This window comes from Geospiza fortis, unplaced genomic scaffold (assembly GCF_000277835.1).
Source record: "Geospiza fortis unplaced genomic scaffold, GeoFor_1.0 scaffold138, whole genome shotgun sequence".
Taxonomy (NCBI): domain Eukaryota; kingdom Metazoa; phylum Chordata; class Aves; order Passeriformes; family Thraupidae; genus Geospiza; species Geospiza fortis.
Genome location: NW_005054307.1, coordinates 11,598,008 through 11,610,523, shown reverse-complemented (window position 1 = coordinate 11,610,523; position 12,516 = coordinate 11,598,008). Strand labels below are relative to the sequence as shown.

The window sequence follows — 12,516 nt, the reverse complement described above, 5'->3', positions numbered from 1 at the left end:
TCTGGCATCTTGATTAGATTGGGTATTATAGCTGTGTACCATACAGACATCTGAAATGCTCTGCCATCAAAATCCAGTTAGGCTAGCCCAATGTCTGAGAGTGAGAGTTTACAAAAAAATGTCTGTTTCTGTATCTATTAGACATTGAAAATTCATTAGGTTTTCTGGGATTCAGAAATCAGAATTCTAACATCTCATTTGTATTTGTCCTTAAAAATATCATTGCCACTCTCTGCTTTACCAAAACATTGAATAAAATAACTTTTATTGAATGAAAATCCTAGCTTAGAGCCATGAGGTATTTGCAGGTTCTGAAGTGCTGATGATGAGTGCAGCATTAATGATCTGACAGATACAAACTCATGGGTAAGTTTTTTCTCTAAATAGAGTAATCTCTTGAATTTCTCTAGTTAATGTGAATTGGTATTTCATGTTCAGGGAGACTGGGATTCCTTGCGTTTTTCTGTTTTTGATTGTGGTGCTGATAGCCTAACTATGAACTTGCTTATGCAAGGCTGCTAGGAACTTCCAGTCTGAGTATTTCTAGAAAAGAGAAGTGATTGAGTCTCTGCACTTAAAAATGCCTCGTGTGCTTTTTGAAAAGACACCACCATCTGTGTTTTGTTGAATTAATTGTGGTTATTTTGATGATGTCTGTGTGTGTCCAGTAAGAACAGAAAATAATGTTTTAATTTCAGAGATTTCTGTGGGTTGATTTTTAACTGACTGGAAACAGGATAGCTAAAGCACTACCTTTACCTCTGGTTTTTTTTAGGTTTTCAGTCCAGAATTGAAAGGAGTATATTCATAATATACATACATCCCAGTGTAGTGCTGTGCAGATTTTCAACTGAAACACCTTGGTCCTTAGTTTGCAGCCTGTGTTCAAGTATCCCACAAGGAACTCTGCATTAAATAAGTTTGACTTTGTGCGGTTTCTGGTATCTTTACCAAACAAACATAGGTTGTGCTGTTCTGTGAAGTGGTAGACTAGTCCTTCAGCCCAGCAGTACATACAGATATTGAGTATATCAGAAGGCTTTTAGGGGCTATGCCAAAGAATTCCAGAGGTATTGCTTGTTCAGGGACACAACTGATAATCCCTGCTAAGTTGTTATGTGTATCAGGGCCAAAATTAGATGAAGCCTATTAACTTTCTGCACTAACAATTCCCAAATGTATTTCTTGAAAGACTGATAAAGGGACAGGGAGATGGTGGGCTCTGACCAGATGTGGACTCAGCTATGTGTGATCAAAGTGGGAAATCTGCCCAGCTGTGCACCTGAACTATTCACACTCTGGGCCGAATCACACTCTGGGGGATTTGGGCTCATTTATGCCCCATGTTTCTTCCTCTTCTGCCGCCTCAGCAGATATGTGTTTACATCAAGTACTTGAGTGATGTTCTGTGACAAGAAATAGTGCACTGACACATGGAATGATGGCTCTAAGTGCTGGGAGACCAAAATGTCTCCTTTCATAGCTTAAGCAAAGGTTGTGTATTGTAGGTACAGGGCTTCTGTAAACAGTATAGGCTAAATTTGAACTAAGATGTGAAAGGTCCTTGCAGGAGTGTGGAAGTAGAAATGTGGAGCTATGCAGCATTTTCTTACAAAATTTGATTTAGTTCACGTTGGGTGCTTCCCTGGAGAATCCATTTGTACACATTTTAAGGTATCTGTAAAGCAATAAAAGAAATTCTAATTTTGCCATGCCCTGTGTGCATATAAGTATCGTGGATACACAGCTTAGTACTCCATTACAGTGTTTTCTTAAAATTCTGTGCAATTGGATTTTGCTTAATCTGTGCTGTTTCACGCCAGAACAAAAGATTATGGATCATTACATTATATATAGTGGAAAATTATTCAGAAGTGTCAGTTTGAAGGTTTTGGTAAAATTGAAGATTTTGTAGATGAAAAGTAATCTTTACTACAACATAGTTCATAATTGTTTTGGGGATGTAAAAGCTCAGCATTTTAACTATGTCTTTATTCAGATTAGATTTAGTATTTTTATAGTAATTTTAGGAATATTGGAAATGTACATGCTCATTTGCAATGCCAAACGTTCCTGCAGATTCTTGATTATTTATTGCTTCCTATACAAGTTGCTAAATCTTCTTTCCCATGCCTGGACACTTCAACAAGGCCAGGTTGGACGAGATCCTGAGCAGTCTGATCTAGTGGGTGGCACCTTTGCCCATGGCAGGGGGGTTGGAACTGGATTATCTTTAAAGTCCCTTCCCTCCCAAGCCTTTCTATAATTATTCATGTCTTGCAGGCTGCTAAATGAATCACAGTGCACTTCTAAACTATGCCACTCTTAAATGGTCCTAACAAATTCTTCCCTGAATTATATCTGGATGAATTAAATTTGCAGGGTTGCTTTATTGCACAGCAAATGTTTTCTGATGGTATTCAGTGTTTTGAGGAGAGTGAAAAAAGTGGGACAGGTTTCTGTGTCATATAGTATCTTGCTGCATTGGTTATGTGAAAAAGTTGAATTTTAAATAACTTTTGTATGGTTAGTTGTGATTTTTTCCCTTACTCCCTTTGTGCATAGTGTTATGGTTTTTTTTTTTTTAATATAAGTTGATGAGTTATAGCAACTGTCTAATGCTTGTATTATGGAAGTTACATGGTGCACAGGGTATTTGAATGCTTGGTTCTGCCTGACCCTGATCATGCAAAAATGAGAGAAAATGAATTGTATCAAAGCTGTTGCAGATAGGATAAAAAAGAATGGAATGGAATAGAATAGTTCTGTTGGAAGGGACGAGCAGTGACTGTGTAGTCCAACTGCCTGATCACTTCACGGCTGACCACAAGCGATCTTGCAGATTTTGATTATTCAGAAGCCATTGCAGGAAAACCAGAATTAATATATAAGTTTTTCTGTCCAGCTGCTGAAAACCCACCAGATATAATGCTAAAAGCATGTTGAAAAGCCAAACCCCAAAACATGCCCCAAAACATGAACACCTTTATTGTAATTGACCATATTTGCTTTCCAGTGCAAAAAATAGCAAAAGATTTCCCTATGTTCAACAAGCTTTGCAGCTACTAATAATTTTCTGTATGCTCTTAAATATTTTTCAATGTCTCCACTTAAAAGAAATAGTAATTGTAGTAAGAAAGAGGAAGTTAACTGCACTGAAAGCGTATAGTATTGGCAATACTATCACAAAAATCCCAAAGTGAAGCTTTAGTGTTGCATTTCTGTCTGACATTTTGTAGGTACTCTGTCTCCTTACTGTGGGGTCCTTGAAATCATGCATGAGTCTGTTGTTTAGGAATATATTTGCTGTAGCCATAATCTTCAAAAAAGACCTGTTAGTGTGAATACTCACAAGACTAAACCATTTGTTTCCATCAGGATGAAGCATCCTGGACTCCAAAAGCAGTCGACATATATCCCAGGTAATTCTCTCTCACCTACGCAAACTAGACTTCTAGATTTTAATTGGAACTTTAGCAATGCTGAAAGTTCAAACCTGAAATTTAGGAACTTATATTTGAGAGTGGAATGGAAAGTCTTGAAGCTTTCTGTACTATTCATGTATAAAGAGTTCTCTCTCTTAGGCTGAAAGCAGTTCCTGCCTTTGTTCTTAATTTTTCAAATTTTTAGACCTTAACTAAATAAATCAAATGTTCTATTTTTTCTCATCTTTGAAATGTTTATTTTTCTAAGGAAATGTGTGTTTTAAAATAAAAACACTGGACATTGTGTGTGGGCACATGTACTTAAATTCTTTAAAGAGTTGTTTTTAGAAGCACACATTCCTTGTATCTTTGCCTGATTGCAAAGCTGCATAGTGGTGAATGACTTTGCTTGATGAACTTCAAAATCGTGACCACTACAAAATGAGAAATATACAAGCTTCAGTTTAAAAAGAAAAATCATAATAAAATGCTGGTTTCTCCAACTGGTCTTGTGATACCTTCTTGCTTGTTTTACAGAAGTAAACACTGACACTGCATCCATGAACATCAGGATATCTTTCAGTTTCATTGCAGCTGGAGTCAGTGATTTCATACTGAAAAAGGTTGGTTTTCAGACTACAGACCATGACAGTTTGTAAGAGTGAAGGAAAATACGTGTTTGTGTGAATACTTAACTGTGTATACTTGTAATACAGACTTGTCTGTATCTGTATATGCACAGGTTTAACCTGCAGCTGACATGATTATGGAAAGCATTTAAGACTTCTATAAGCTTTGTGAAGAAGAAGTAATTCTGAAAAAATATACTAGCAGTTACATCTACTTGAAGATGAGAATAGTGTGCTTTTTTAAACAAGAAGCCTTATTATTGGGACAATAAAATAAAGTTTTGTCATAGTTGATTTTAGAGTCATGATGCCTTGACAATTGGGCAGTTTTCTCTCAAAGTTAGAGTCCGTGTTCCCCTTTTAATGCTGTTAATTTTACTGAATTACTTATGTTACAAATTACCTGCATCACAGTATTCTAATTGTGTTTGTAGTAATTTTAAAAATAATTGCTCTGGGGATAGGTCATTTAATTATATTTTATCAGTAAGAAAGCATTAGCTCTGCTGTGAGTGATAGCCAGCAAGGCCATCTGCAATGCCTTTCAGTTCACTCACTCTGAATTGTTCAGATAAAGACTGTCAAGTACTGCCTAAATAAGGAAGGAGCCCTGGTAGGGTTAAGTGCAGTGGAGGACACAAATGGAGCATTGATTCCAGGCATGCTGGAGGGTCTGAGCTGTTTCCTGCAGCACTGAACCTCTTAAGAGTTTTCATTGTTTCCCACAAAGTATTAAAATGCGAGTGTCTGCCATTCAGGATCTCAGGGAGGATGAAAATGAGGATTGGGAGGAAGAAGAAGAAAAGGTGAGTTAAACCCCAATAGTTTTGCAAAGTACTTATTTCCTTCTATTTTTCCTCTTTAGGACAATAAACCTGTAATTATTACCTTTCTCTTTCAGATCTTCCTCAAGCCTGTTATTGAGGACAGAAATATGGAACTGGCCCGAAAATGCAGTGAATTAATAAGTGATGTAAGTGATGGTGACTATTTGCACTCTAATATTTGCATTTCATCTTTCAAATGCATTTATATTTCTGATACATATTTTCTCAAATATGTACAGTGTAGTGTGTGCCCATCCAAGGCTGAAATAATAAAAGCCCACAAAATAATAGAAAAGCACAGATTATTCTAGTACTGTAAATTATCAGCCACAAAAGAATGAGCTTTGCAGAGCACTGGGATGGTACAAAGCACAGGCCCTAGAAAGGAGTGCTTCAAAATGTGGGTCTCAGGCAGAGGGTGTCTGCCAGGAGAACACCTTGGCTGCTTTCATCAGGAAAATGTGGTATTTTTTCTGGTTGTAGCCTAATCTTATGCAGTTTAATTGGTTTGAACAAAACTGGGTTCCAGTATATATAGCTGTAAGGAGGGAAGTTAAAAAATAAAAGATAAATTTTTAATGTTATCTTTTGTTTGTGCTGATAGATGTCCAAAACTTCTCTGAATATTGTTATTGATTATGCTTATAGGACAAATCCACTCAAATGCTAGAATATCTTTTAAAAATATTTAGCTTGCTAATTCTTGATGTAGTTACTATAGATTTTTAAAACAGTGGATCGGTTATATAAACATTATATAAACATCATAAACCAGGTCCCAGACATTTTAAATTGGAGTAGATCTAATTGCTTCAATGTAACAGGGTCGGATTTACTTTGATATTTTTGTTTCTCGCTGGGACACTGTGTCGAAAAAAGTAACTTTGTCCCTTCATCGGTGCACGGGTGTAAAGAATGATATTTCTCCTGTGGCAGAAAGAGAAAGCTGTGGCAGGACGGGAGACCTTTCTGAGAAGAGAGTGACTTGCCTCAATAAATATTCTAAAGAAACTGAAAAATGATGTCTGGCTCATGTTGTAATACAATACTTTGGTGTTGATTTAATGGGAACAGAACATACAGAATCTACATTTTAGGTATAAATTTTTAGGGACTGTGTATCAGAAAAGAGTAGTCAACTCAGAAAACCAGTATCTGGGATATGAAATGTGTAGTTTGACAAGTTCAAAGTTTCCTCTTTCCTTTTGTCCATACACCACCTACTTCAGTTTTCACAGAAAGAGTGCTGAAAATTGGATAGATCCTTAAGAGAAACTACCAAGATGAGCCCTCTGTAAACTCAACCTGCTTTAGGAAGCAGTAGAGATTAATAATATTTTTACTGATAGATATATACATGCTTTCTTTGGGAAAAAAGGGCATATGGTGTGCTAAGTGCCTGTCAACTCTTGTAAAGGCAAAAATGAAAATGGACCTGAAGCACTTATATGACCCAATATACATTCATTGCATCCATGCAGCTTCTTTCTAAACATGGTCACTGTTCTTAAAGAAAAAAACTCATTGAAAAATGCTGAGGAAATCTTTCTTTAACTGAAAAGGAATTACTCTGCTGTGTACCCATTAGGAGTAATGTTGGCTGTGGCTCTTAATTAATGGATAAATGGAGTGGCTGTATTTTCTTGGATTTTCTGCAGGGACTTGAGAGCTAAGGCAAATAGCAAGTCAAGCCAGGCTTCTCCTGCTTATAATGGTTCAGAGATGTGGGCTTTTGCTGAAAACTTGTGATGCATTTAGCCTGCAAGTGTGTTAGATTTTGCTTGAGATATGTCAGGCATAATGGCAAAGTGTTATTAATGCTTTCAAAGCAAGAACAATATATAATGGTCCAGACCAATCTAATTTCAAAAAAGAGGCTCTTTGTTTAAAAATAACATCCAGCTTTGGGGCTTTATTCAGCCTCTGATGAAATCAGTAGGTTTTTCTTCATTGGCTTGAATGGAATATGCATAGAATATGAATCTTGTTTCTCAGAATTTTTTGCTATAATGGAATTTCTTATGACCAGTGAAGTCCTTTTTACCTGGGTATAAATTCCTCACCCTGCACATTTCATTGTGGAGACCAATAAATTGCAAGGAGTTTGCATTCTTACCCTCAATTTTTTGACTTGCTGAGATTCAGAGCTTTTAATATATTCCTTATCCTTTTCAGCATGAACCTTTCAGCATACTATTATCTGTGTGGATTTATGATTGGTGTACATTGGTATATTTTATTTGTGCAGTGGTTTTATGGCGCTTTCTGTTTGGCCCTTTAGATGACCTTGGGGGAGCAGCCTGTGTCCTTGCTGGTCACGAGACCGGGTGATTGTCCTTTTCTGATGGTGGAGCTGTCAGCACATCTCCTCCATCAGAATGCAGAGCCAGGAGTGCACATGCCTGAGATACTGGAGTTGTATTATGCTCGCCCTGCATTCTTTGCAGGCTGACTTTAATTTGGCAGTGTGGTTTTGAAAAAGTGTTACACTTGCAGTCCTTGGTGAATCTGTAATTGCCAGCCTTGAGCTCTACGTAGGGGAAGCTGTGAAGTGTTTATGTGCTCCCGTTCTTGAGAAAATCCCCAGTTTCATTTGAGATTGGCAGATGTTTGTTCTGTGGCTGTGATACCCCCTGGATTGTTTCTCTCGACAGTCGTTCCATTTAATCTCCCTCTATTATGAAATTTTATTCCACAGATGTTTTCAAAACTGTCATGTGTGTTTGATTTATATGAATTGCCTTTCTCTCCAGGCCTTTTCTCTTCCGCATTGAAATCGAGCTCGTCCATTTGCTTGTAGTGTATTTTCATCTCTTTTTTGTTTTGATTATGTGGTGGGATGTTGTCAGTACTGTTATAAGCAGAGATGGGAACAATTATAGAAGGTAATTGACCAAACTATTATAATCCTTTTTGGTAGAATGGCAGACACCGCCTTCTGAAGATTCTGCTGAATTGTGGTAATGAGTGGTACCAGCACTTCTTTTCCTCTAAAGCAAACAAATAGGACTGCTTGCTATTTGTCTGTCCTTGCACAGAGTCCAACTTAGCTTTAGGATGTCTCTGTTATAAAGCAAAGTCCAAAAAGACCTAGAGCCAATAGTGGAAGCACTGTGCCAAACTAACAGAATTTTGACTGCCTAATTTTGGGTGCAGCTGTTCACCTGGACTCACCAATGCTAATCACAGCCTCTAACTCAAGAGGACCTTGAGTTTGAAGTTGCTGGAGATTACTAAAATACTATGTACTTTAATAGCAATACTGTATGCCTGCCATTTTCTCTTGCTTTACTCTAGGTTCCTATGGCCACAGAGAAAGGATTCTGTATTAGATGAATCTGTGGTCTGACACAGTCCTTAGTCTTATAAGAGATTATAAGTTCAGAAATGTAGGTTTGGAAAGTGAATACTTAGTGGGAAGAAGTTTCCTTTTGTTCTAGCATAAAAGCTAGATAAGAAGGTTCAGACATTTTTGGTTTTTTTCTAAACAAAAATTGGTATTTTAGATATGACAGTTCTATAGTGGATCTTGGCAGGATGACTGTTGACATGGTTACACCATTGATGTTAAGATTAATATGAATATACTCAAAAGCTATTTTTAATAAAGTTAGATGACCATGTGTCCCTGAATAAAAGGAATGGTGGCTGCTTGGATTATGCTGTTACCATTGGAGTCTTTCCTTTAGCCCACAGTCTCCCTTCTGTTTTTCCCCCTGAAAAAGGCTGGTGGAACAGGCCATGGGTGAGATGAATTTTCTTGGTGAACCAGGAAGCTTCGGCTTAAAAGTTGGATGCCCTTGTTTTATAAAGTTGGTCTTCCCATATAATATCCATTAAGAAAAAAAAATGCAGCTTTAAACTTAATGTTTTGGTGGTTGTCTAGGAATTTTAATCCACTTTACTGGATAGTTGTGCTGTGGTCAGAGTTGGTTTTATGATGAGTCAGGGAGAAGAAAAGGATCTGGAGAGAGCTATGAAAAATTGAGCCTTTAGTGAGCTATTGAACTTCAGAAGTATATTGAAAGAGCAGTGGCTCCAGGCCATCATCTTCAAATTCTTCCTATTTGTTTTTTTCACAAGGCTTACTAGATCTGCTCAACATAAACAATATATTTTTGGTGAGGGATAAGCTACTTGCAGGCAAAATTTCCTATTCAATATTTAAGACATCTGAATTTCTAATTACTGACTTTGAAGAGCAATATTAGCTTCTCTGCCTGTTCCTTCCATTCATTTGTTATGTTCAATCATAGGCAAGCTCTTGAACACCTTCCTTGCATCGTTTACACTAAATATGTTTTATAACTGCAGGCGTCATGACTTCATTATACTTGTCCCGTTTCATCTTCCATCTTTCTGATTCCAAGCAATGTGGACAATACTGTAGCAGAATGGAGTTTGTTGGATCAGAATTTGACCAAACATTCTGTTATGTTCTCTCTAAATTGCGTATTTGAGTTTGTATGCATTTTGTAGCTTCTATGGGTTACTGTAACAAATGTGAATAATAAAAGATTAAGGAGGTGGCATTAGTCATTTACTGCTTTCAGTTCTTTTGGAAGCATGACTTCTACAGCAGAACAGCTTTGTTTTTTCTAGTCATGTTCTGTCATTCCTTCCAATTAAGTGGTACCTTAAGAAGATTTTGTGTTTGATTCTTGAATGTAATTATTGCTCTGCAATTAAAATGGATATAATTACAGTCAGCTTTCAGAAGTCTGTGGATGATTTATCTAAGTTGTGAGCAGCAAGACTCTCTGTCTCCTCTGCCAGAGTCACAGCTTTACAAGAATTTCTACTGGGAATGCCATCAGATTCACCCAGTAGACAGTCAGTTCTGTAAACTTCCAATGCATGTGTGCAGGTTGGACAGTAAGTGCCTGCTCATACTTACCATAAAAGTTTTTGTGCATTTCTCTGTGATTACCTGTGTGTATGATGTCACACACAGGTTACATGAACCATTGGCTTTGTGAGTAAAGTCATGACACAGTAATGTTACCCACTGTTCACCCAAAGGTTTTCTTTGAGAATAGATTGTAATCCACAAAAGCAGACGATGTGATTTGGAAGTGACATGTAGGTTCTTTCAGTAGTTCAAATCTGAATGAGCTCAATATCAAGCAAAATTGTTTCTTGTGTGAGGATAAAGTAGTCATGAATTTGAGATAAATTTGGCATTATCTAATCCATTTTTCAGTAAACACAAACTTTGGCTTAGATAGCACAGGAACTGATTCTGTGTAAGCTGCCATCCTTCTCATAAGTTTTCCAAGTCCCTGTAGAGGAGTATACACTAGAACTTGTGATATCCATTAAGGATTCAGAGAAAGAGGATATTAAGGGTGCATATTTCTGTAATGCTGAGATGCAGATCATATTGCTTCTGTCAGTGCTTGTCAGCAAGTCTAGAGTGCATAAATTCGAGCTGCTGTTAGGCAGAATGTGAAAATGAGGTTAGAGAAATGGTAGCAGATAATAACCATGAAGGCTTAGTACTAAATAATTCAATTTGCATTGATCTAAACAATTCCCTGTACAAAGAAAGAACACTTAAAACATCTAAGGCTATCCACGTAAAGTGTCTGTCGTTAAAACTTAGTCCATCTCATCATAATTCACCATCTTCATACAGTTTGTATATAATGAGTGTTCCTACATGTTAACCATGTCCATAGATTTTATCCTTCTTGCAGTCTCACTAATACAAACAATAACTCCGACTTTAGCAATGTTCATATTATTCATATTATTATATCTGCTCATACTGTTTGCCCCATTTTAAGAAAAAGGTTGGTTGCTTAAAAAAAAAGTGTTGGTTTTTTTTTTTTTTTTTCCCCAAATCTGTCATAGTGTTCTGGGGTTTTTTTTTTTTTTCTTCATGGTTTCCTATGTGCATACACATTTTAAAAATGCCTCAATTTAAAATTTGTTTGGTTCTAAAGAAATTCTGTAATTACTTCAATGTCATGACTGTTGGGTTCTTTGTAGGCAATAGTTTAGCAGTGGCCTCCTGAATTTATTCATGTAAGTCTTGGATTCATAAAGGGGCATTTGATGATGTTACAGAGATTCTGTGCTTGCTAGGTCTGTTAGAAGTTAAACAATTTTTATCTTTGAGATCAAGGATCAAGGAGATCAATTATTCAATTCTTCTTTCTTTAGAGATACTAAAATATCTACAACTGTCATGAAAATGTGCTCTAGATGTAGAGAAAAGTCCTGTCTTTTTCATCTGTGTTATTAAAGAGTTCTGTGACTTTTACATAGCCCTGGTAATGTGTGTGAGAACTCGTAGCTTCCCTTTATGGTTTAATTTGATCCAGCCGGAGGTATTTGCAAGCTGCCCAGCACAGTACCCATGAATAAAATGAAATAGAAATAATAGTAACAAAAAAATTAAAATAACCAATTGCTTTTCTGTGTGTGTGTTTTTAAGAGCAATTAAACTTCTTTTTTTTCTCTTTGTAGGTACACTATAAAGAAGAGTTTAAAAAATCTAAAGGCAAGTGCATATTTGTACCTGACACCCCGCAGCTAAAACATGTGAAAAGCCTTGGTGCTTTTATTTCTGAGGTAAGATCTAAAAGACTGAAAAATTTCTTGGCTTCTTATCCTCCCTAAAAACTCTTTCAGTTGAGTACTGTGATTTTTAGCTGGGGAAGGATGGCTTATTTCAAATAATAATTCTGTTTAAAGCTGAAGTGAATTCAAAGGCTGTAATTAGTGTATACTGCAATGTGGATAATAACAATTTGGAATTACATGTCACTTTTATTTTGGGATTTGAAGATACTTTATTAATGGTTCTGAGCAAGTCCTAGCTATCCCATTTTACATGTGGATAAACTGAGGAATAGGAAAAGAATGTTGCACTTTCTGCAGTGACGAGGTTTGCAAATTACACCTGCACAAAATTTCCCTGCTGTGGAGATTTCACAGCCTGATATCAAACAGAAGGAGACAAGAGAAATGTTTCCATGTTATCATCCCCGTCCTCCTTCAGCAAGAGGGCTGGGGCACACATCAGGTCAGTGCCATCTGTGGATTGCCTGAGCACTTGCATATCTCTCTGTCTATCTATCTGTCTATCTATCTGTCTGTCTGTCTGTCTATCTATCTATCTATCTATCTATCTATCTATCTATCTATCTATCTATCTTTCTATCTATCTCTGCATAACTGTGACATGCACACACATACAGCTGTGGTGGCAAAGAAAGATCAATAGCTTCCAAAGTGTCACAGCACCATTTACTGCCAGCTCTTCATGTCCCAGGTATGAGGTGCTGTAGGGTTGCATCTCTGATTGTTTTCCACAGCTAAGAACAGCACCAGAAGTTTCACCTGAGAGACAGCAGCTTCATATAGGTTCTGAGTGATTTTTCTGTCCTTATGGCCCTTCAAAAAATTAAAGTTTTGGTGCTTCATTTTTTGCGCCACTTTTATGATTATAATAAAAAAGTCCCAGTATTGCTGTCTGAGGTTACATAACTTACATACATTCGAAATTCTCTTTCTGATATACAACAATTTACTGTGTGGCTTTCAATATGAATGCATCAATTAAATACTTTTCTTGTATTTATCTTCATGTTGTCTGAGAAGGAGTGGCATGTCCCAAGGAAAGTA

General features: G+C 36.8%; 1 protein-coding gene across 1 annotated transcript in view; it reads left to right on the top strand.

Moving 5' to 3' along the window:
- The window catches only part of NEBL (nebulette), a 149,534-nt gene that overhangs the window by 53,688 nt on the left and 83,330 nt on the right, over positions 1-12,516 (top strand). The window contains exons 2-6 of the mRNA XM_031066832.1: positions 3,379-3,422; positions 3,963-4,048; positions 4,813-4,860; positions 4,956-5,027; positions 11,356-11,460. Of these exons, the coding sequence (XP_030922692.1) occupies positions 3,379-3,422; positions 3,963-4,048; positions 4,813-4,860; positions 4,956-5,027; positions 11,356-11,460 (355 nt within the window). The remainder of the gene's footprint in view (positions 1-3,378; positions 3,423-3,962; positions 4,049-4,812; positions 4,861-4,955; positions 5,028-11,355; positions 11,461-12,516) is intronic.